Below are 23,089 nucleotides of genomic sequence, written 5' to 3'. Positions count from 1 at the left end.
CATCTGCAGTGATTTTGGAGCCCAGAAAAATAAAGTCTGACGCTGTTTCCACTGTTTGCCCATCTATTTCCCATGAAGTGGTGGGACTGGATGCCATGATCTTCGTTTTCTGAATGTTGAGCTTTAAGCCAACTTTTTCACTCTCCTCTTTCACTTTCATCAAGAGGCTTTTGAGTTCCTCTTCACTTTCTGCCATAAGGGTGGTGTCATCTGCATATCTGAGGTTATTGAAATTTCTCCTGGCAATCTTGATTCCAGCTTGTGCTTCTTCCAGTCCAGCGTTTCTCATGATGTACTCTGCATATAAGTTAAATAAGCAGGGTGACAATATACAGCCTTGACGAACTCCTTTTCCTATTTGGAACCAGTCTGTTGTTCCATGTCCAGTTCTAACTGTTGCTTTCTGACCTGCATACAGGTTTCTCAAGAGGCAGGTCAGGTGGTCTGGTATTCCCATCTCTTTCAGAATTTTCCACAGTTTATTGTGATCCACACAGTCAAAGGCTTTGGCATAGTCAATAAAGCAGAAATAGATGTTTTTCTGGAACTCTCTTGCTTTTTCCATGATCCAGCGGATGTTGGCAATTTGATCTCTGGTTCCTCTGCCTTTTCTAAAACCAGCTTGAACATCAGGAAGTTCATGGTTCACATATTACTGAAGCCTGGCTTGGAGAATTTTGAGCATTACTTTACTAGCGTGTGAGATGAGTGCAATTGTGTGGTAGTTTGAGCATTCTTTGGCATTGCCTTTCTTTGGGATTGGAATGAAAACTGACCTTTTCCAGTCCTGTGGCCACTGCTGAGTTTTCCAAATTTGCTGGCATATTGAGTGCAGCACTTTCACAGCATCATCTTTCAGGATTTGGAATAGCTCAACTGGAATTCCATTACCTCCACTAGCTTTGTTTGTAGTGATGCTCTCCAAGGCCCACTTGACTTCACATTCCAGGATGTCTGGCTCTAGGTCAGTGATCACACCATCGTGATTATCTGGGTCGTGAAGATCTTTTTGTACAGTTTGTCTGTGTATTCTTGCCATCTCTTCTTAATATCTTCTGCTTCTGTTAGGTCCATACCATTTTTGTCCTTTATCGAGCTCATCTTTGCATGAAATATTCCTTTGGTATCTCTGATTTTCTTGAAGAGATCCCTAGTCTTTCCCATTCTGTTGTTTTCCTCTATTTCTTTGCATTGATTGCTGAAGAAGGCTTTCTTATCTCTTCTTGCTATTCTTTGGAACTCTGCATTCAGATGTTTATATCTTTCCTTTTCTCCTTTGCTTTTCACTTCTCTTCTTTTCACAGTTATTTGTAAGACCTCCCCAGACAGCCATTTTGCTTTTTTGCATTTCTTTTCTATGGGAATGGTCTTGATCCCTGTCTCCTGTACAATGTCATGAACCTCCATCCATAGTTCATCAGGCACTCTGTCTATCAGATCTAGGCCCTTAAATCTATTTCTCACTTCTACTGTATAATCATAAGTGATTTGATTTAGGTCATACATAATGGTCTAGTGGTTTGCCCTACTTTCTTCAATTTAAGTCTGAATTTGGCAATAAGGAATTCATGGTCTGAGCCACAGTCAGCTCCTGGTCTTGTTTTTGCTGACTGTGTAGAGCTTCTCCATCTTTGGCTGCAAAGAATATAATCAATCTGATTTCGGTGTTGACCATCTGGTGATGTCCTTGTATAGAGTCTTCTTTTGTGTTGTTGGAAGAGGGTGTTTGTTATGACCAGGGAATTTTCTTGGCAAAACTCTATTAGTCTTTGCCCTGCTTCATTCTGTATTCCAAGGCCAAACTTGCCTGTTACTCCAGGTGTTTCTTGACTTCCTACTTTTGCATTCCAGTCCCCTATAATGAAAAGGACATCTTTTTTGGGTGTTAGTTCTAAAAGGTCTTGTAGGTCTTCATAGAACTGTTCAACTTCAGCTTCTTCAGTGTTACTGGTTGGGGCATAGACTTGGATTACTGTGATATTGAATGGTTTGCCTTGGAAACGAACAGAGATCATTCTGTCGTTTTTGAGATTGCATCCAAGTACTGCATTTCAGACTCTTTTGTTGACCATGATGGCCACTCCATTTCTTCTGAGGGATTCCTGCCCACAGTAGTAGATATAATGGTCATCTGAGTTAAATTCACCCATTCTAGTCCATTTCAGTTCGCTGATTCCTAGAATGTCGACATTCACTCTTGCCATCTCTTGTTTGACCACTTCCAATTTGCCTTGATACATGGACCTGACATTCCAGGTTCCTATGCAATATTTCTCTTTACAGCATCGGACCTTGCTTCTATCACCAGTCACATCCACAGCTGGGTATTCTTTTTGCTTTGGCTCCATCCCTTTGATGGACATTTAGGTTGCTTCCATATCTTGTCTACTGTAAATAATGCTTCAGTGAACATTGGGGTGCATGTATCCTTTTGGATCATGTTTTTCTCTGGTTGTATGCCCAGGAGTGGGATTGCAGGATCATATGGTAACTCTATTTTTAGCTTCTTAAGGAGAAGGCAATGACACCCCACTCCAGTACTCTTGCCTGGAAAATCCCATGGATGGAGGAGCCTGGTGGGCTGCAGTCCATGGGGTCGCGAAGAGTCAGACATGACTGAGCGACTTCACTTTCACTTTTCACTTTCATGCATTGGAGAAGGAAATGGCAACCCGCTCCAGTGCTCTTGCCTGGAGAATCCCAGGGACAGAAGAGCCTAGTGGGCTGCTGTCTATGGGGTCGCACAGGGTCAGACACAACTGAAGCGACTTAGCAGCAGTAGCAGCAAGGAATCTCCATACTGTTCTCCATAGTGGCTGCAATTTACATTCTCATCAACAGTGTAGGAGGGCTACCTTCTCTCAACACCCTCTCAAGCATTTGTTGTTTGTAGATTTTTTGATGATAGCAATTCTGACTGGTGTGAGGTGATATGATTATCTCAATAGATGCATAAAAAGCTTTAGACAAAATTCAACACCCATTTATGATAAAAACTCCAGAAGTGGGCATGGAGGGACCATACCTCAACATAATAAACCCCATATATGACGAACTATAACTAACAATCATATTTATTGGTGAAAAGCTAAACGCATTTCCTCTAAGATCAGGAACAAGACAAAGATGTCCACTCTCACCACTTCTATTTGACTTAGTTTTGGAAGTCCTAGCTACAGCAATCAGGGAAGAGAAAGAAATACATGAAATTCAAATGAGAAAGAAGTTAAATTCATGTCACTGTTTGCAAATGACATGATCCTATACATGTAGAAAATGTTTTAGAAAATCCTAAAAACACCGAAAGAAAACTACTAGAGCTCATTATGAATTTGGTAAATTTGCAGGTTACAGAGTTAATACATAGAAGTCTGTTCTTATCTATACACTAACAATAAAAGATCCAAAAGAAAATTCAAGAAACAACCCCATTTACCAAGAATAATAACTTGGTAATAACAAGAATAACAACCCCATTAGAAGAATAAAATATCTTGGAATAAACCTACCTAAGGAGACCAAAGACCTGTATTCCCCAAACTATAAGACTTACTTATTTTATAACTGGAAGTTTGTACCTTTTGATCCCCTTCATCCATTTTTGCCTACCTCCCCCAACTCTGGCAACCGTGAATCTGTTCCTTCTTTTGTTTGTTCCTTTGTTTTTTAGATCTCACAGATAAGTGAAATCATTTGGTATTTGTCTTTCTCTATCTGTTGTATTGTGTTTAGCATAATACCTCAAGGTCCATTTCATTCTTTTTTATGGTTGGGTAATATTCTATTATATACATATAAGTATAAAATATTTATCTTATATAAACACATATATAAAACATCTCCTTTATCCATTCATCAATTGATAGACATTTGTTTCCATATCCTGGTTTTGTGTGTGTGTGTTCAGTTGTGTCTGAGTCCGTGCGACCCTATAGCCCGCTGGCTTCTCTGTCCATGGGATTCTCCAGGTAAAAATACTGGAATGGGTTGCCATTTCCTTCTTCAGGGGATATTCCTGATCCAGGTATCAAACTCACCTTTCCTACATCTTCTGCCCTGCAGGCAGATTCTTTACCACTAAGCCATTGGGGAAGCCCAAATATTTTGGTTATTATATTATAAATATGGTACAGTGAACCTAGAGGTGCCTTTTTCAATTAGTGTTTTCATTTTCTTCAGATAAATACCCAGAAGTGGATTTGCTGGATTGTATGGTACTTCTGTTTTTAATTTTTTGAGGACACTTTATGCTGTTTCCCATAGTGGCTATACAAATTTACATTTATACCAAATAGTACATCAGAGTTCTCTTTTCTCTATATTCTGGCCAATACTTGTTATATCTAGTCCTTTTGATAACAGCTGTTCTGCAGGTATGCCTTTTAGTTGTCTGTAGGTTTTCTTTGGAATAATGTCTATTCAGATTCTCTGCCTATTTTTATTTTTACTTATTTATTTTGATGGTTTAATTTTTATTTTATTTTTAAACTTTACATAATTGTATTAGTTTTGCCAAATATCGAAATGAATCCACCACAGGTATACATGTGTTCCCCATCCTGAACCCTCCTCCCTCCTCCCTCCCCATACTATCCCTCTGGGTCATCCCAGTGCACCAGCCCCAAGCATCCAGTATCGTGCATTGAACCTGGACTGGCAACTCATTTCATATATGCTATTATACATATTTCAATGCCATTCTCCCAAATCATCCCACCCTCTCCCTCTCCCACAGAGTCCAAAAGACTGTTCTATACATCAGTGTCTCTTTTGCTGTCTCGTATACAGGGTTATTGTTACCATCTTTCTAAATTCCATATATATGCGTTAGTATACTATATTGGTGTTTTTCTTTCTGGCTTACTTCACTCTGTATAATAGGCTCCAGTTTCATCCACCTCATTAGAACTGATTCAAATGTATTCTTTTTAATGGCTGAGTAATACTCCATTGTGTATATGTACCACAGCTTTCTTATCCATTCATCTGCTGATGGACATCTAGGTTGCTTCCATGTCCTGGCTATTATAAACAGTGCTGCGATGAGCATTGGGATACATGTGTCTCTTTCCCTTCTGGTTTCCTCAGTGTGTATGCCCAGCAGTGGGATTGCTGGGTCATAAGGCAGTTCTATTTCCAGTTTTTTAAGGAATCTCCACACTGTTCTCCATAGTGGCTGTACTAGTTTGCATCCCCACCAACAGTGTAAGAGGGTTCCCTTTTCTCCACATTGTCTCCAGCATTTATTACTTGTAGACTTTTGGATCGCAGCCATTCTGACTGTCTGCCTATTTTTAAATTGAATTTTCATTGTTGTTATGGGGTTGTTTGATTTCTTTATGTATTTTGGATATAACCTTTTATCAGATAACATTTAGGAATATCTTCTTCCATTCAGTGTTTCCTTTTTATTTTGTTGATGGTTTCCTTCACTGTGCAGAAGCTTTCTATTTGTTGTAGTTCCATTTGTTTAGTTTTTCTTTTGTTGCCATTTCCTTTGGAGTCAGATCCAGAAAATACTAACAAGAGCAATATCAAGGAACTTACTGCTTATATTTTCCTCTAGGAAGTTTATGGTTTTAGTCCTACATTCAAGACTTTAATCCATTTTGAGTTAGTTTCTATGTATAGTATAAGAGTGTCCAAATTTCATTATTTTGCACGTGGCTATACAGTTTTCCTAGCACAACAAAAAGACTGGCCTTTTCTCGTTTTATATTCTTGCCTCCTTTATCATAAATTAATTGACAATGTATTTATGAGGTTAGTTCTTTATTTTGTGTCATTGATCTATGGGTTTGTTTTTATGCCAATATCATACTGTTTTGATTTTATAGCTTTGTTGTATAGTCTGAAATTAGAAAGTATGAGCCCCCCCCCCCCCCAGCTTTGTTCTTCTTTTTTAAGAAGAACAACCTCTTTTTGACTATTCAGGATCTTTTGTGATTCCATACAAACTTTGGGATTGTTTGTTCTATTTCTGTGAAAAATGCCATTCATAATTTGATAGGGATTGCATTGAATCTGTAGATCAATTTGGGTAATGTAGATATTTTAATGATGTTAATTTTTCCAGTCCATAAGCATGGAATATCATTCCATTTATTTATGTCTTCAATTATTTTTATCAATGTTTTATAGTTTTTAGCATATGCTGCTGCTAAGTCGTGTCAGTTGTGTCTGACTCTGTGCGACCCCGTAGACAGCAGCCCACCAGGGTCCCCCGTCCCTGGGATTCTCCAGGCAAGAACACTGGAGTGGGTTTCCATTTCCTTCTCCAATGCATGAAAGTGAAAGGTGAAAGTGAAGTCGTTCAGTCGTGCCCGACTCTTAGCAACCCCATGGACTGCAGACCACCAGGCTCCTCCGTCCATGGGATTTTCCAGGCAAGAGTACTGGAGTCGGGCGCCATTGCCTTGGGTCTTTCATTTTCTTGGTTAAATTTGTTCATAGGTATTTTATTCTTTTTGATGCCATTGTAAATGGGACTGTTTTCTTAATATCTCTTTCTAATAGTTCCTTGTTACTGTATAAAATGCAACATGTTTGCATATTGATTTTGTACCATGCAGCTTTACTAAAATTATTTATTAATTCTAACAGTTTTTTTGATGGAGTCTTTAGGGTTTTCTATACTGAGTATCATGTCCTCTGCAAATAGTAACAGTTTTACCTCTTACTTTACAATTTGGATGCCTTTTTTTCTTGCCTAAATGTTATGGCTAGGACTTAAACTCTATTTTGACTGAAAGTAGTGAGAGTGAACCTTATTGTCTTGGTCCTGATTTTAAGGAATAAAATTTCATGACTTCATCACTGAGTATGGTGTTACCTGTGAGCATGTCATATATGGTCTTTATTATGTTAAGATACATCTTTTTATATTCACTGTTGAAAGTTTTTATCATAAATGATGTTGAATTTTGTCAAATGTTTTTATACATCTATTGAGATAATCATATGATTTTAATCCTTCTTTTTGTTAATGTGATATATTACATTGATTAATTTGTAGATGTTGAACTATTCTTACATCCCTGGAATACATCCCACTTGATCAGGGTATATGATCCTTTTAATATAGCCTTTAATTCAGTTTACTTATAGTGTTGAAAGTTTTACCCTATTTTTATCAGTGATATTGGCCTGTAATTTTCTTTTTTGTATGTGATATCTTTGTCTGATTTTAGTGTGAGGGTAATGTTGGTTTCTCCTTTTTTTATTTCTGATTTTCTTTGAGCCTTCTCTCTTTCATTCCTTCCCTGGTAGCTCAGATGGTAAAGAATCTGCCTGCAATGTGGTAGACCTAGGTTTGATCCCTGGGTCGGGAAAATCCCCTGGAGAAGGAAATGGCACCCCACTTCAGTATTCTTACCTGGAGAATCCCATGATCACAGGAACCTGGCAGGCTACAGTCCATGGGCTCACGAAGAGTCAGACATGACTAAATGACTAGCATTTCATTTTCTTTTTTCCTTAGTGAGTCTATCTAAAGGTTTGTCAATTTTGTTTCAGTCAGTTCAGTTCAGTTCAGTCACTCAGTCGTGTCCGACTCTTTGCGACCCCATGAATTGCAGCACGCCAGGCCTCCCTGTCCATCACCAACTCCCGGAGTTCACTCAGACTCATGTCCATCGAGTCAGTGATGCCATCCAGCCATCTCATCATCTGTCGTCCCCTTCTCCTCCTGCTCCAAATCCCTCCCAGCATCAGAGTCTTTTCCAAGGAATCAACTCTTTGCATGAGGTAGGCAAAGTACTGGAGTTTCAGCTTCAGCATCATTCCTTCCAAAGAAATCCCAGGGCTGATCTCCTTCAGAATGGACTGGTTGGATCTCCTTGCAGTCCAAGGGACTCTCAAGAGTCTTCTCCAACACCACAGTTCAAAAGCATCAATTCTTCAGTGCTCAGCTTTCTTCACAGTCCAACTCTCACATCCACACATGACCACTGGAAAAACCATAGCCTTGACTAGAAGGACCTTTGTTGGCAAAGTAATGTCTCTGCTTTTGAATATGCTATCTAGGTTGGTCATAACTTTCCTTCCAAGGAGTAAGCGTCTTTTAATTTCATGGCTGCAGTCATCATCTGCAGTGATTTTGGAGCCCAGAAAAATAAAGTCTGACACTGTTTCCACTGTTTCCCCACATATTTCTCATGAAGTGATGGGACCAGATGCCATGATCTTCGTTTTCTGAATGTTGAGCTTTAAGCCAACATTTCACTCTCCTCTTTCACTCTCATCAAGAGGCTTTTGAGTTCCTCTTCACTTTCTGCCATAAGGGTGGTGTCATCTGCATATCTGAGGTTATTGATATTTCTCCCGGCAATCTTGATTCCAGCTTGCGCTTCTTCCAGCCCAGCGTTTCTCATGATGTATTCTGCATATAAGTTAAATAAGCAGGGTGACAATATACAGCCTTGACACACTCCTTTTCCTGTTTGGAACCAGTCTGTTGTTCTATGTCCAGTTCTAACTGTTGCTTCCTGACCTGCATACAGGTTTCTCAAGAGGCAGGTCAGGAGGTCTGGTATTCCCATCTCTTTCAGAATTTTCCACAGTTTATTGTGATCCACACAGTCAAAGGCTTTGGCATAGTCAATAAAGCAGAAATACATGTTTTTCTGGAACTCTCTTGCTTTTTCCATGATCCAGCAGATGTTGGTAATTTGATCTCTGGTTCCTCTGCCTTTTCTAAAACCAGCTTGAACATCTGGAAGTTCACGGTTCATGTACTGCTGAAGCCTGGCTGGGAATATTTTGAGCAATTTTGTTTAAATTTTTTCAAATAATCAGCTGTTTGTTTCACTGATCTCTTCTATTGTCTTTTCACTTTCTATTTCATTTATTTCTACTCCGATCTTTACTATTTCCTTCCTTATAGTAATTTTGGGCTTTGTTTGCTCTTCTTTTTCCAGTTCCCTTTGGTGTAAAAGTGAGGTTGTTTATTTGAAATTTTTCTTTTCTTTTTTTTTTTAGTTATTTAAGAATAGCTTTATATCTTTTTTTTTTTTTTAATTTTTAAAAGAAAATCCATCCTGAACCCTCCTCCCTCCTCCCTCCCCATACCATCCCTCTGGGTCGTCCCAGTGCACCAGTCCCAAGCATCCAGCATCGTGCATTGAACCTGGACTGGCATCTCGTTTCATACATGACATTTCACATGTTTCAATGCCATTCTCCCAAATCTTACCACCCTCTCCCTCTCCCACAGAGTCCATAAGCCTGTTCTATACATCAGTGTCTCTTTTGCTGTCTCGTATACAGGGTTATCGTTACCATCTTTCTAAATTCCATATATATGCGTTAGTATACTGTATTGGTGTTTGTCCTTCTGGCTTACTTCACTCTGTATAATAGGCTCCAGTTTCATCCACCTCATTAGAACTGATTCAAATGTATTCTTTTTAATGGCTGAGTAATACTCCATTGTGTATATGTACCACAGCTTTCTTATCCATTCATCTGCTGATGGACATCCAGGTTGCTTCCATGTCCTGGCTATTATAAACAGTGCTGCAATGAACATTGGGGTACACGTGTCTCTTTCAATTCTGGTTTCCTCAGTGTGTAAACACAAACTTTAAACGATACAATAGACCAGTTAGACCTAATTGATATCTATAGGACATTTCATCCCAAAACAATGAATTTCACCTTTTTCTCAAGCGCACATGGAACCTTCTCCAGGATAGATCACATCCTGGGCCATAAAGCTAGTCTTGGTAAATTCAAAAAAATAGAAATCATTCCAAGCATCTTTTCTGACCACAACGCAATAAGATTAGATCTCAATTACAGGAGAAAAACTATTAAAAATTCCAACATATGGAGGATGAACAACACCCTGCTGAATAACCAACAAATCACAGAAGAAATCAAAAAAGAAATCAAAATTTGCATAGAAACGAATGAAAATGAAAACACAACAACCCAAAATCTGTGGGACACAGTAAAAGCAGTCCTAAGGGGAAAGTTCATAGCAATACAGGCACACCTCAAGAAACAAGAAAAAAGTCAAATAAATAACCTAACTCTACACCTAAAGCAACTAAAAAAGGAAGAAATGAAGAACCCCAGGGTTAGTAGAAGGAAAGAAATCTTAAAAATTAGAGCAGAAATAAATGCAAAAGAAACAAAAGAGACCATAGCAAAATTCAACAAAGCCAAAAGCTGGTTCTTTGAAAGGATAAATAAAATTGACAAACCATTAGCCAGACTCATCAAGAAACAAAGGGAGAAAAATCAAATCAATAAAATTAGAAATGAAAATGGAGAGATCACAACAGACAACACAGAAATACAAAGGATCATAAGAGACTATTATCAACAATTATATGCCAATAAAATGGACAACGAGGAAGAAATGGACAAATTCTTAGAAAAGTACAACTTTCCAAAACTGGACCAGGAAGAAATAGAAAACCTTAACAGACCCATCACAAGCACGGAAATTGAAACTGTAATCAAAAATCTTCCAGCAAACAAAAGCCCAGGTCCAGACGGCTTCACAGCTGAAATTTTTCTTATTTCTCAAGGTAGGACTATTGCTATAAACTTCCATCTTACAACTGCTTTTGTTGCATTGCATAGATTTTAGTATGTTGTATTTCCATTTTCCACTTGTCTCCAGGTGGTTTTTAATTTCTCCTCTGATCTAACACTGGTGCTAGCAAGTTAGAATTAGAGTACAAAAATGGTTGCCACTAGTGCTGGCACTAGCAAAGTAGAGGGGGAAGAAAGTGAAAATGGTACCTGCCAGTGCTTCCATTCCTGGGAGAGAATCCTAACAGATTTCTTCCTTGCTGGCAGATGCTTTAAGATTAGCAAATGAATCCCATTCACATATGGTTTGGACTCTTCAGACTGTGGTTTTTGTGCTGTATGGCCAGGTGGGTGAGTCTGCATGCAAGCCCATTAAGAGTGGAATCTCCATTCCTTACAGCCCTTTGGTTCTTCTGGACATCAGCACTGTTGATCTTCAAAGCTAGATGTTTTGGGGGCTCATCTCATCAATGCAAGTCCAAAGGGTTCGGGTGCCTGATATAGGGCACAAATCCTTGCTCCTCAGGAAGAAGCTCTGTATCTGTGAGATCTCTTTGACTGTGGGTCTCCAACCTGGAGGTGGGGTCTTTGGTGGGACCACATCTCTGCCTCTTTTACCCATCTCATTGTGGACCTTTTGTCCTTTATTGTAGAGGAGCTGTTTGGCTAGTTTTCAGGTCTTTTTCTATTTCTATTCTAAAATTGTTCCTTATGTAGCTGTAGATTTGCTGTGTCCATGGGAGACGGTGAATTCAGGACCTTCCTAGGCTGCTCTCTTGAACCACCTCCCCCACCCTCCCTTGTTGTTTTTATTATTCCTTTTGTTCTTGTTCTCCTTCTTCTTCTGCATCAAAAATTGTGTAAGGTATCCAAAATCACTGCAGATGGTGACTGCAGCCATGAAATTAAAAGACGCTTACTCCTTGGAAGAAAAGTTATGACTGATCTAGATAGCATATTGAAAAGCAGAGACATTACTTTGCCAACAAAGGTCTGTCTAGTCAAGACTATGGTTTTTCGAGTGGTCATGTATGGATATGAGAGTTGGACTGTGAAGAAAGCTGAGCACTGAAGAATTGATGCTTTTGAACTGTGGTGTTGGAGAAGACTCTTGAGAGTCCCTTGGACTGCAAGGAGATCCAACCAGTCCATTCTGAAGGAGATCAGCCCTGGGATTTCTTTGGAAGGAATGATGCTAAAGCTGAAACTCCAGTACTTTGGCGAGTTACTCATGCGAAGAGTTGACTCATTGGAAAAGACTCTGATGCTGGGAGGGATTGGGGGCAGGAGGAGAAGGGGACGACAGAGGATGAGATGGCTGGATGGCATCACTGACTTGATGGACGTGAGTCTGAGTGAACTCCGGGAGTTGGTGACGGACAGGGAGGCCTGGCGTGCTGCGATTCATGGGGTCACAAAGAGTCAGACACGACTGAGCAACTGAACTGAACTGAACTAAACTGATGGACCTTATGGAGAAAGAAAGACAGTTTAAATATAGTACGATGAATGGAAATAGTGTAAGAATAAAGCACTATTGGAACACACAGGAGGCCTCCTCACAATTGAGAATTAAGCTGCAACTTGAAGGATGAGTAGGAATAGAATGGAATGAGCATGGTTCCTTATTTCCATTAGCATGGTAGCTAATGCCAAACCACAGTTGGCTTGGCTGATTCCAACTGTTAATCATGCAGGCTCTAAACCTTCAGACTTTAGCATTGATTGAAGTGTTCTATATCTGCAGTCTCCACCATGTAGCCATGATCTATGTGTGATTATTGCACACTTGACATGTGCCTTGTTATTGTTGTTGCTATTCAGTTGCCAAGTCATATCTGACTCTTTTGCAACCCCATGTCCTGTGGCTCGCAGGGCTCCTCTGTCCATGGGATTTCCCAGGCAAGAATACTGGAGTGGTTTGACATTTCCTTGTCCAGAGGATCTTCCCAACCCAGTACTACATTAATTTTAATGAATTTTAGCTTTCATATATACATAGTGACTATCATTTTGGATAGTACACGTCTAGCATGTTCTCTAGATCCCTAGATTCAGTAGTTGATTCGAGGCCCAATGGGGTCTCAGCCTCTGCCCAAACTAGCTTTCTAGTCCTCTCTAGATGTTTCCCCAGCTACCTCTACTTCTCTGTGCTTCTGTGGGTTTTACTGCTAAAGAGCTTTGGTGCTGTGTCTCTGGGTAAAAAGGCCTTTTCCTTGTCTAGCTCCCAGATGTCTCTAGTAGGCTTTGATTTGTAGTTACCTTCTTCTAGAGGTCTAAGTGCTATGCCTGCTTGAAATTCTACCTTCTTATGGGATGATTTCTATTAGTCCTATTCAGTTCCCCCAAAGCATGTGTATGCACTGATGGTTAAGGTTCACTCTGCCACTGAATGAAACTTGACTTCTTCCTCTGTTGTTTTAGGCTGACTTTGGGCCTCATCTCCTTAGGGTTTGGACAGCCTCCAAGAATAAAGCCGGCATTCAAGAAGCCTCTCTATTCCATGTCAGTTCTAGAGCCAAAAGAAGACTATTGCTTCTTTCTGTTTTAAAAACCTCAGACCCCTAATGAGCCGCTTACCCACGTATAGTTTTCTAGAAACCAGAAAGTTCATGTTTACTTTTGCAACTGCCTCTCCTTCCCCGGCACCCTGGACTTCTTGACCACATGTTGTCTCTTCCTGGCATATCCAATCAAATGCTCATCTCTTCTATGAAAACTTATGTGATTGTTCTTGTCTTTGCTTATCTCCTTGCATGAGTTTACAGTACTTTAGTCTTGATCACACATTTTAACAGTTGTGATCTATCTTGTTATATTTACTATTAGCTCATGTTAGGCTTATCTGCTAACTAGATTGTGCTACCTGGAGGAAAAGATCTTTTTCATATCTCTCACTGATCTTGGCATACTCTCAATAAACACTTATTTTCTATTTTAACAGCTCTGCTTCAGAACTTCTCAAACAGGGTTCAGTTGTTTGGGAATGTTTTATATGCTTTTAAGTTTTACTCTCATACTGCTTATGAAATATAAGGCCAAGAGCTTGTATTCTGATATATTTTAATATAATATTAAGCAGTAGATTAAACAATATCATGAAGATTGAATATTGACTTTTAGCATGGTTATTTGTAGGATAATTCAATTCAATCCTGTAGTCATAAAGAGCTTTGAAAATATGCACATCTGGGTTTGACTGTGAAGTGGATTATAACTCAGTCACAGGTGATAGGTTTTAAGGACAGTCTATCTGAATTTATTTGACAAAGCACAAAGATCACCATGGAAACAAAACTGGGTTATGGAACTGCTGCCCCCCAAATCTCTGAAGAATGAAGCTGTGCTTTGCAGCTTTCCCGAATAATGGTTTAAAGATTGCTTCATCTAGTCCCATGCCTGTTGTTCTCATGACAGCTCATAGGAGACCCCTATCTGTTGGGAAATCTTATTGTGTGTTTTACTGTATTTCACATATAAACTTACATAAATATCACTGTGATACAGAAGTACTTCAAAAGCCCCTTTGGATGGACAAAGAAATATTACCCATTTTCAGGTTGGTTTTCCAAACAAATGATTCTTGTGAGCCATTTTGAAGAACAAAATAGAAATGACCAAATTCATGGTAGATGGTAGTTTGCCTTTTGGAAGTTTGATTTCCACTTCAACTCTGGAAGTATACCCAGAATCTCAGCTCTACTCTTATATTAAGAGCAGAAGAGAACATGTGGGAGCAAAAGCCCAGACACACCCTGAACTTAGTTTCCTGAACTTGCACCATTCCAGGATTTAGCAATTATTTGTACTTCCTGTTTATTATTCCATCCCTCAATCTCTCCCCAGTAGCCATTTCTGTGTGTGCCAATACCAAGGGCTTCAGGGTGTGGACAGAGCCTGAATATGCTTCAGCTTGATGGCGTCTAACAACAGCAGATACAACTCAGAGAGGAGGAATCTGGAACAGGAGTAGTCACTGTGTTAACACTGTTAACCGTGTAAACAATTTCTACAGCAAATTTCCTACAGACAAATGAATTCTGTTCTGAGAGCATGTTCATAAGTCCAATTTGTTTGTAAGTGCAAGTGGCTTCACTTTCACTTTTCACTTTCATGCATTGGAGAAGGAAATGGCAACCCACTCCAGTGTTCTTGCCTGGAGAATCCCAGGGACGGGGAAGCCTGGTGGGCTGCTGTCTATGGGGTCGCACAGAGTCGGACACGACTGAAGTGACTTAGCAGCAGCAGTACTGTAATAGGTTTATAATACTTCTCACACAAGTAATATATACATAAAAAACAAACACAAAAATAAAGAAGTATTTTTAACCTCACAATACAGTACCTTGAAAAGTACAGTACTATAGTACAACAGCTGGCATATAGGGGCTGGCATGCACATTCACATATTTGAAAGTGTGTGACTTGAAGTTTCACATGTAGGCAACTTACACTAAATAGCTAGTTCTTTGTTTCACTTTCCAGAAGAGTCATCAAGAATGAATCTAATGAATGTACTAATTAATCCCTTTCATTTAGCACCTACTCAGGTTTTGCAATGTGGAGATAACCATGTGGGTTTAAAAAAATGAAATGATACAGTGTCCTAGTTTTAACCTTAGTTAAAACTATTAGCTTTTCATGAAAACAGTGCCTTGAAGAGTTGAGAACATTGGGAACCAGGTCAATGGTCAACTAATTATCAAGGCAAAAGATTCTGAGTAGTTTTTCTTGGCTTCTGATGAGTCAGTAGATGTTACTGATACCACTCAATTGTTGTGTGTTGGAGAAATTAATGTTGAGTTGGAAATGACTGAAGAATTACCTCTGGGTAGATGAGTGATATGAACTTCTGTAGGACTGCTCCACAGTCCACTGAATCATCACATACATAGTGAACCACTATTACGAACCAGTGAACAGTTATTCTATGAACCATAGAACAATTATTATGAATTGTTCTAGACTCTGACAAGAGTTAGAGCAGTAAATAAGATGAAGCCTCTGCTCTTAGGAAACTCATACTCTAGTGAGATCCAGAGCACAAGTAAAAGCCTGGTGTATTGAGAGGGATGGGCCAGACCTTCTTTGGGAGAAAAAGACAGAAAACAAGTGTAAAGTTAAAGATAGGCTGGTGACGTTTTTCATAAAACAATAATGATTTTGGATTTGGTTTATCAGTTTGTTTGCGTATCCTTATGTACTTCTGGAAGTTAACAATATTTTATTGACATAGTCACGCACCATTTCTTCACAAATAATCCTGCACAGGAAAAGCTTTATGTAGTTCTGATTACATCAGAAAAGTTGAGAGCCTGCTGAGTTTCTGCTACCAAGAAACTTGGCATCTTTCAATTCTGAAATTTCCCCCCAGCACCTACACATTTTCTTAATCTATGAAAACAGTTACAAGAATAGAGGTCACTTCTTTCAACTTCTTAGTGCATCAGGGACCATCACATTCAACAGAACAGCCTGGGGCCAGCACAGAAGCAGCTCTCTGAAGACACAGTAAGGGCTGCAGTACAGCCCAGACTTGACATGGGGCTCAACCTGGGGAAGGCGATGGCTTCATGGGCTTCCTTCTCAGGACAGGGCTCCTTTTTGTAATACTCAGCTGAGCTCAGTTTCTTCAGGACCTACTACAGTCCAGAGATTCTTTTGTTTGTCTTAGAAATGGTTAAAGTTATGAATTTTGAATATGATGCAAACAATTATGTTACATATTAGAGGTTTATTGTGTCTGTTTGCTTATAGACTGCTTTAATCCACAAAATGCTCGCAGGTAGCGCCAAAGACAAATAAAAGTGATTTTCTTTTTGAGGGTGCCTCTTCCATTTGCACAGATAATTTGGAGTTTGTTGTACTATAGATACAGATAGTTTGGGGTTTTAATTTTAAATGGAATAATGTAAGATGACTTTCATTCTCCTCAGGTTGGTTAAATCTCGATTTACGAGGTTCTGCCCTTCAGAAGTTGAACTGCTGAAAAATGCTGAACGAGAACAAGATTCAGAAGAAGAGATGTGACTTTGATGGGCATCCAGTCTTTCTAGATGAAATTTTTCTTTTTCTATTATTTTTGCCTTTTTATCTTTTGTTTGGAGAACAGCTGATTGAGAATGATTCTTGGTGTCATGATATTGGGGGCTTGAGGTGGCTCTCTCTAGATTAGTTAAAGCATGATGCCCACATTCTGAAAAATACTTGTTTTGTTTGCCTTATAGATATATATGCTCAAGGTTCCTGGGCTTACTATCATTTGTAACTCATAGATGGGATTTCACTTGTTTACTGCCTTGCTACGGTGGGAAATAAACAAATCCGTGGATCTTGGTTCAAACACCTCAGATATTTTTGTTATTCAGCTGCACCCCACCTTTATATCATGAAGATAGAACCTGTGTGACACCGAAATTCCTTTTCGCGAGACATCTCTTTCTGTAGCACCTGTGTTCTCTCCTGGGAAGAGCAAGCTGGAAGTCATCCTGTGGTGCACTCTCTCAAAGAAGATAAAAGGCATGATCCATGGTTACAGAAGGGTACGTGGTGAAAAAGCCATGAAAATCTAGGAAAGGAGAGTTTGAATATTATCTGTAGAGGAAAAAATCATCACATGGCTTAGTATGGCCACCATGCCATCTACCCTGCTAGAATAACTGAGGGGTTAAAACAGAAGCCTTTTATGGAATACATGGGCAAACAATCAGAGCCCTTTTTCACTGGTGGACTAAGTAACTCCCAAAGGAGAGTCTGAAATTCTTTCTCATTCTGGCTTTACCATCACTAGCCTCTAGGGTTTAAACAGTGACCATGTCTTCTCTGTGAAGGTAGGGAATTCAATCAAATGGATCAATTTCTGGCTGTCATATTTTATGAATCTAGAATCTCTGAGACAAAATTGAAGCTAATTTAGTACAGATTAGTCAGAAAGGCCAGTCTCTGCTGTGACAGGAAAGATAAGGAGCACTGCATGAGTCCATGGATGGCTGACCTGAATATGAAGGAAAAGAGGCAGTCTAGCAGGTAGAGGAGCCTGGGGGGCTAGTCCATGGGGTCACAAAAGAGTTGGACACAATTTAGTGATTAAACAACAACCAGAAAAAAAAAGTGAGTAGCTGGAGGTGACATGCACTCAATTTAAACCAGAAGCTCCCTGGTGTTCCAGAAGCACTGACTAATCCAGAAAGCTGCCCCAGTCTGGTATTTTCACATGACAGTGAAGAGGGATGTGAGTGGATTCTTTAGGCCAAAGGACTGGACCCATTTCTTTTTTTATGTAATGGTTGAAAAGAGCTGATGAGGGGGCCTAAAGGTTTATCTTGAACAATGCAATAGACCCTAGTACATTTCTGGCATATGAAATGCCCACATGCTGTGGTCCCCAGGTGACCATGGCATTCTGCCCCCATATGTATACTATATCTTAGGGCAAGTTTCTATGATTTTTGGCAATTTGTATTTCAAACAAGTGAGCTGTCAACTGCAGTTATGTCAAAATGGCATTGCTGGTACCTAGGCCTGAGTAGGAACTCTATGATAATTAGCATGAATGAGATTAAGTCTGGAGTTTTGAAAGCTGTAAGTGTAAATATACTAGCAGTCTTTACAAGATAGCAGAAATGTCTATTCCTGCAGTTTCTTCACAGAGAGAACACAAGTGAGATGCAACCCAGTGAGTTCTCAGAGGAGAAACTTCCTGTTCAGGTCTAAGTCCATAGTTTGGGGTTATCTGCCTGTAGTCCATGAAATGAGCAATAAACTAAATATAATTAATATAACTTTATGGAACCTTCATCAAGAAAGGAGTAGAGGAAGAGCATCCTCCCGTACTTTTGTTTGTATTTTATCTCAACTTTTCCAAAAACAAGTCTCAAGTCCTGAGCTTTTATCAAGCCTCTTCAGAGTTAACCCATGCTTGATATGCCATAACCAAGGGAAAGAGATTCTTTAAATAACTCAGCACAATATCAACATGGCTATGGATATGGTAATACCTCCTCAGCTATTTCTGTGGTCTCTAATACCTCCTCAGTGAATTCTGTGATCTCTTACCACCGTTGCTTAGGAAACTGCAGCCTCGCATGGCACCAACTGCCAGTTCACTGTTGAACTGGGAGATCAGGTTATGACCAGCATGGTGTTCTCCTCATCATGTCACTACAGGGCTCATTACTCAAGGTTGTAGTGATTGTGTCTTGGATGTGGATTAAGAAGGTGATGCAATAGTTACTGAGAACTACAGGAGCAGTGAAAATAAAAGCTGAGAAATGACAAGGTATCCCAAATGCAAGGAATTAATAGATTACAAAGCATGAAAGAAACATTTGTATACATGGAGAATAGATCCATGCCAAGGACCAGCCCCGGCTGATCCAGGGCATTCGAAGGAGAGACGGCATAGGCGAGGATCAGGATACAATAGCTTCAATTAGATATTAATTAAAGATATAAAGAGTAATAGAATAAGGATAGCTCAGTAGGAAAATTCAGTGGAGAAAAGAGGCTGAGTAGCTTGGTTTACGCGGGAGACCAATAAAACTTCAAGACAAGAAGTTTGCACCACTTACGTAGGCCGCAGGCGTCCTTCCGTTCTCCCGAAGGAGAGGAGACACTGAGGCCTCCCCGGTCGGATCTTAGAAGCCCAGGCATAATTAATAAGCATGTTGGGTTCCGCGCTCCAGATGGAGACTCAGCCAGAGTGAGAGAGAGAGCGACATGGGGAGACCAGTATTTCGAGAAACTGATCCCAATTCTTTATTTTCCAGAGTCTGTTTTTATACACTGAGATGTTATACAAAAGTCACGTGGGGACAGCAGTCCTGACTTTTATTAAAGTCAGGTGCTTCACACAAATGTATACAGAGGTCTTAGGGGTGTTACATCATCTTCTGGCCAAGGGGCCTGCTGACAATTTACGACCCTCTCCTTGTGACAGCGGTCAGTCAATCAGGACACTTATTTCTCCAGGGCTGATTATTCTCAAAACAGACGCCACCCAAATAAAGTTACATTCCTACAGGGTGAGGGTGTAGTGGGTTTTAGTTAAGGAAAGAATTTACTTAGCCTAAGGTCTAACGTGATTAATATCAAAGGTTAATACTTATTCCTTCTATATATTCATTAATGTGTGTAAGGGCAGGGGATATGGAGACTTAGCAACAAACATTGGCTCAACAAATGAAAAACCCTTCACCAACACAATTTCTAATTAGCCCACTATACTTATACTTATAGTTTTCTAACTTCTCTAAAGAACCTGTTTTTAGAGGGTTTAAAGCATCTTGTGCCTCTCACAGTTGGGAGGCTGTGAGCAATCACATGTGGCCGGAGGAGCCTGTCAGGCAGGCTAGAGAACCTTCAGAGGAGTTTGTAGGTTAAAACACTCTTGTCACACCCAAGAGTTTTTATTGACTGGAGCTCTAGGTTAACTCCTTCTCTGAAAGAGGTGGTGGGGGACAGCCCCCTGTAAAGTCAGAGATGTAGGAAAGAGCACAAAGTAGTAAAGTAGGCAGGCTCTGGTTATGGGGGTAGACGCTCGAGGATTTCCAGGGGGGACTCCTGAGGCTCGATCCCGCCTTTGCGTATGTCGAGCCTCCTTCCTCATGACCTTTGCCATGGGCGGAGTACCTCACTCTGGCCCCCAACAGATCCAGAAATTCTATATTCTCCTAATCTGAATTCCAGATGGAGAAGATTGAAAGAATAGAGGACATGCATGAAATAATAGATAAGAATTTTCCCTAAATAATAGCAATAAAAGGAGATGTTTGCTTTAAGCTTGGAGAGGTGCTTCAAGAGCTGTGCAGAAAATACAGTGTTTGGGTTTCTGATTCATACAAGTAAAAATGAAAAATATAAGCCATTCTTATAAATTTAAGTTCAATATGTGAATAGTATTATTCTATTTTTAAGTCTGGAAAATTTAAGCATTCAATTTTAAGGAAACTTTAGTATTTGGGGCACAATTTTAAACTTAGATAATAAGATTGCCCTTTAGATTTCCTCACTGTGTTTATGAATTAAATATTTTTTCAGATTCTTGAGTACTTTAATTAATCAACAGATCTTCTCAAGTTGTTATTATTAAAAGTTTAATTTATTAAACTTTTAAATGTGGTATTATTTAAACTTTCTTAAATATTCCAATACTGTATAAACAGTGAGATTGCAACTGCAACTCACAAGCATAAATTTGTTGGTCAATCGCACACTTATAAACTGAACTTACAAGACTAATCTGCGTAGATAAAATTATTTGTAGGATATAAATACTTAAAATACTATACATGTACAATTCTTTAAGGCACAAATATCAACATTTGTTGATTCTGATGCTCTTAAACATTTCTGTACTTAGCTGGAGTAAGTAACTTACTGGTAAGGAGATGATTTGTTTACAACAGACAATGCCAGGGACATCTAGTCTGCTTGTCGAGATTTTGGGCCCAGATACTGAACAGGACAGGATTCTTGACAGTGACCCTAAAAGCACTTTATGAATGAATGACAGTTAGGAATGAATCCTGTTATTTACAGTCACTACATCAGACCCTCCACATAGGCTGTCTCCCAGTCTTGCACAGCACATGGAAGGAGGCTTCCCCTGCTGGAGTCATACTTAAAATTATCTGTCTTTTCTGCCTGCTTGTGAAAATCTGCAACCCCTGCCCAAGCTGCCATGTCACTTGATGGGATTTCACTCTTCTTTAGCTCTTAAGATATTAATTGTGTTTCCTTCTAAGTAGAAATTTCTGAACTTGATAGAATCCTCCACTCCCCCTCACCCCCCTGACCATTTCCTATATGATGAGACTACTCATTTTCTGCAGATATTAAGATGATATTCTAATGAATTCTAGGTCACTCTCTTTTAACAATGATTCAGCAGCTCTGAGCTTGGATGTCAGTATTTCTTAGCCTTTAATCTTTTAAAGCCAGGACAATACCTCTCTGTTCAGTGCTTGCATGAATTGTAGGAGGAATTGATATGACTAATGCAAAAGGTTAAAATGGAGGCAAAAGAGTGCCTCCTGTCTGGTTCCTCTCATGAACCTGAGCTCTTCTGCCTGTTTTCAAATGTCCAAAAGGGAGAATTAAATACTTTTAGTAAGAAGCCATGTGGAGGAGCCCAATATAAGTCCCACTTATAATTTGTATCTGAAGCCAAAATTAAGGTGATAAAACACAGAAAAACTCAGCCAAGTAATCAAAGGGCTAAACAGTTTAAGTTGAAACAATTCTCTCATGTGCTCAGAGACTGACTTCGGTTGCTTGGCTTCTCAGATTAATTCTAAGTGGACTAACATTACACCCGAATAAAATAAAATTACTTTGAATGTACTTCAATATGTAGTTATACTGTCATATTGTCTAACACAACCCCTGTTCCAGAAATGTGACTTGTTCTCTGTTTCCTAAAATTTGTTTCTTTTAAAACATGTGTATTTCTGTGTCTGTATCATACCAATTGCCCTTTTTTCCCCTCCTCCTCTTTTGCAGCTTAACTTCAGGAGATTCTTTAAGGCCCAGTTTAAAGCTCTTCTTTCCTATTTCTTCTTACCACCCTTTGCTGTTTATAAGTTCCTACGGTATGGAGCCCAGAGCAGCACAGGATCATAGGCTGTTCAATCCCCTAATTACCTCTGCAATGAAATGCTATCTTGTTGCTAAGCTGTAATTCCCTAAAGGCAGTCTCACTTTTTTCATCTCTGCTGTAGCACCTAAGGAATTCTTCTAAACCTGCAGCATTGAAAGGTGAGCTAGAGGAGTAGGAACGAGAGAGAAGAATCAAAGGAAAATATACGTTAAAGAAAACAGGGCCCCAAAGGTTGTCTATGGGTGAAGATTCTGAGACCAGATTTAGTGATTTATCTAAGATTGTGCTGTCAATTAGTGGCCAAGCCCATGATGGGATATAAATCTCCTGACCCCGGGACAGAGGGCTCTGTCCGCTGAAGAGGCTTCATGACTACACAGTGAATGGCTCGGGTCCGTCTTCAAGGAACCTGCTTCATTCATAAGACCCATTGTCCCCCAGCCCTGCTTTCCACACAAATGTCCATTCAGGGGAAGAGACTTTGGCTTCTGTTCTAATATGTCTGGTGATTTGATTCTGGTCAGAATTATGTTAGTTTGGGCTGCTGTAATAGAAGACCATAAACTGGGTAACTTAAACAACAAATGTTTGTTTCTGACGATTCTGGAGTCTTGGAAGTCCAAGATCATGGTGCCAGCAGATCTGGTGTCTGGTAAAGGCCCACTTTCTGGTGGGAGAGACAGGTCTTCTCTCTCCAGTCTCTTTCTTATAAGGGCGTTAATCTCAACACTAGAGCGTCACCCTGATGACCTAATTTTCTCCCAACAGCCTCAGGGCCAAATATCATCACACTGGGATTAGTTTCAACACATGAATTTTGAAGGTACACAAACATTCAGTCCATAGCAAAAATTCAGCAGAGGAATCACCAATACAGGGATGACCATGACACTGTGTTCTTCCCAGCTGATACTTTCCCTTCTCCTCACCCCTTGGATAAATGTA

General features: G+C 39.7%; 1 protein-coding gene across 4 annotated transcripts in view; it reads left to right on the top strand.

The window, feature by feature from the left end:
- Nucleotides 1–16,900, top strand: part of LOC147380090 (transmembrane protein 45A-like) — a 90,550-nt gene extending 73,650 nt beyond the window's left edge. Inside the window, exon 6 of one of the 4 annotated variants that reach the window (XM_086409998.1) lies at nucleotides 16,482–16,900. In XM_086409998.1, the coding sequence (XP_086266124.1) occupies nucleotides 16,482–16,575 (94 nt within the window). In that variant the 3' untranslated portion in view covers nucleotides 16,576–16,900. Of the gene's footprint in view, nucleotides 1–6,141; nucleotides 6,969–12,969; nucleotides 13,643–16,481 lie in introns of those variants that run through there. The other 3 variants (XM_086409987.1, XM_086409977.1, XM_086410005.1) reach the window with 3 other exon arrangements.
- Nucleotides 16,901–23,089: the final 6,189 nt, after the last annotated feature.

The sequence above is a fragment of the Bos grunniens genome, chromosome 1 (genome assembly GCF_055505025.1).
Source record: "Bos grunniens cultivar Pamir isolate PY7600 chromosome 1, Bosgru_T2T1.0, whole genome shotgun sequence".
NCBI classification, from domain to species: domain Eukaryota; kingdom Metazoa; phylum Chordata; class Mammalia; order Artiodactyla; family Bovidae; genus Bos; species Bos grunniens.
This window is presented reverse-complemented; position numbering and strand designations above follow the sequence as displayed.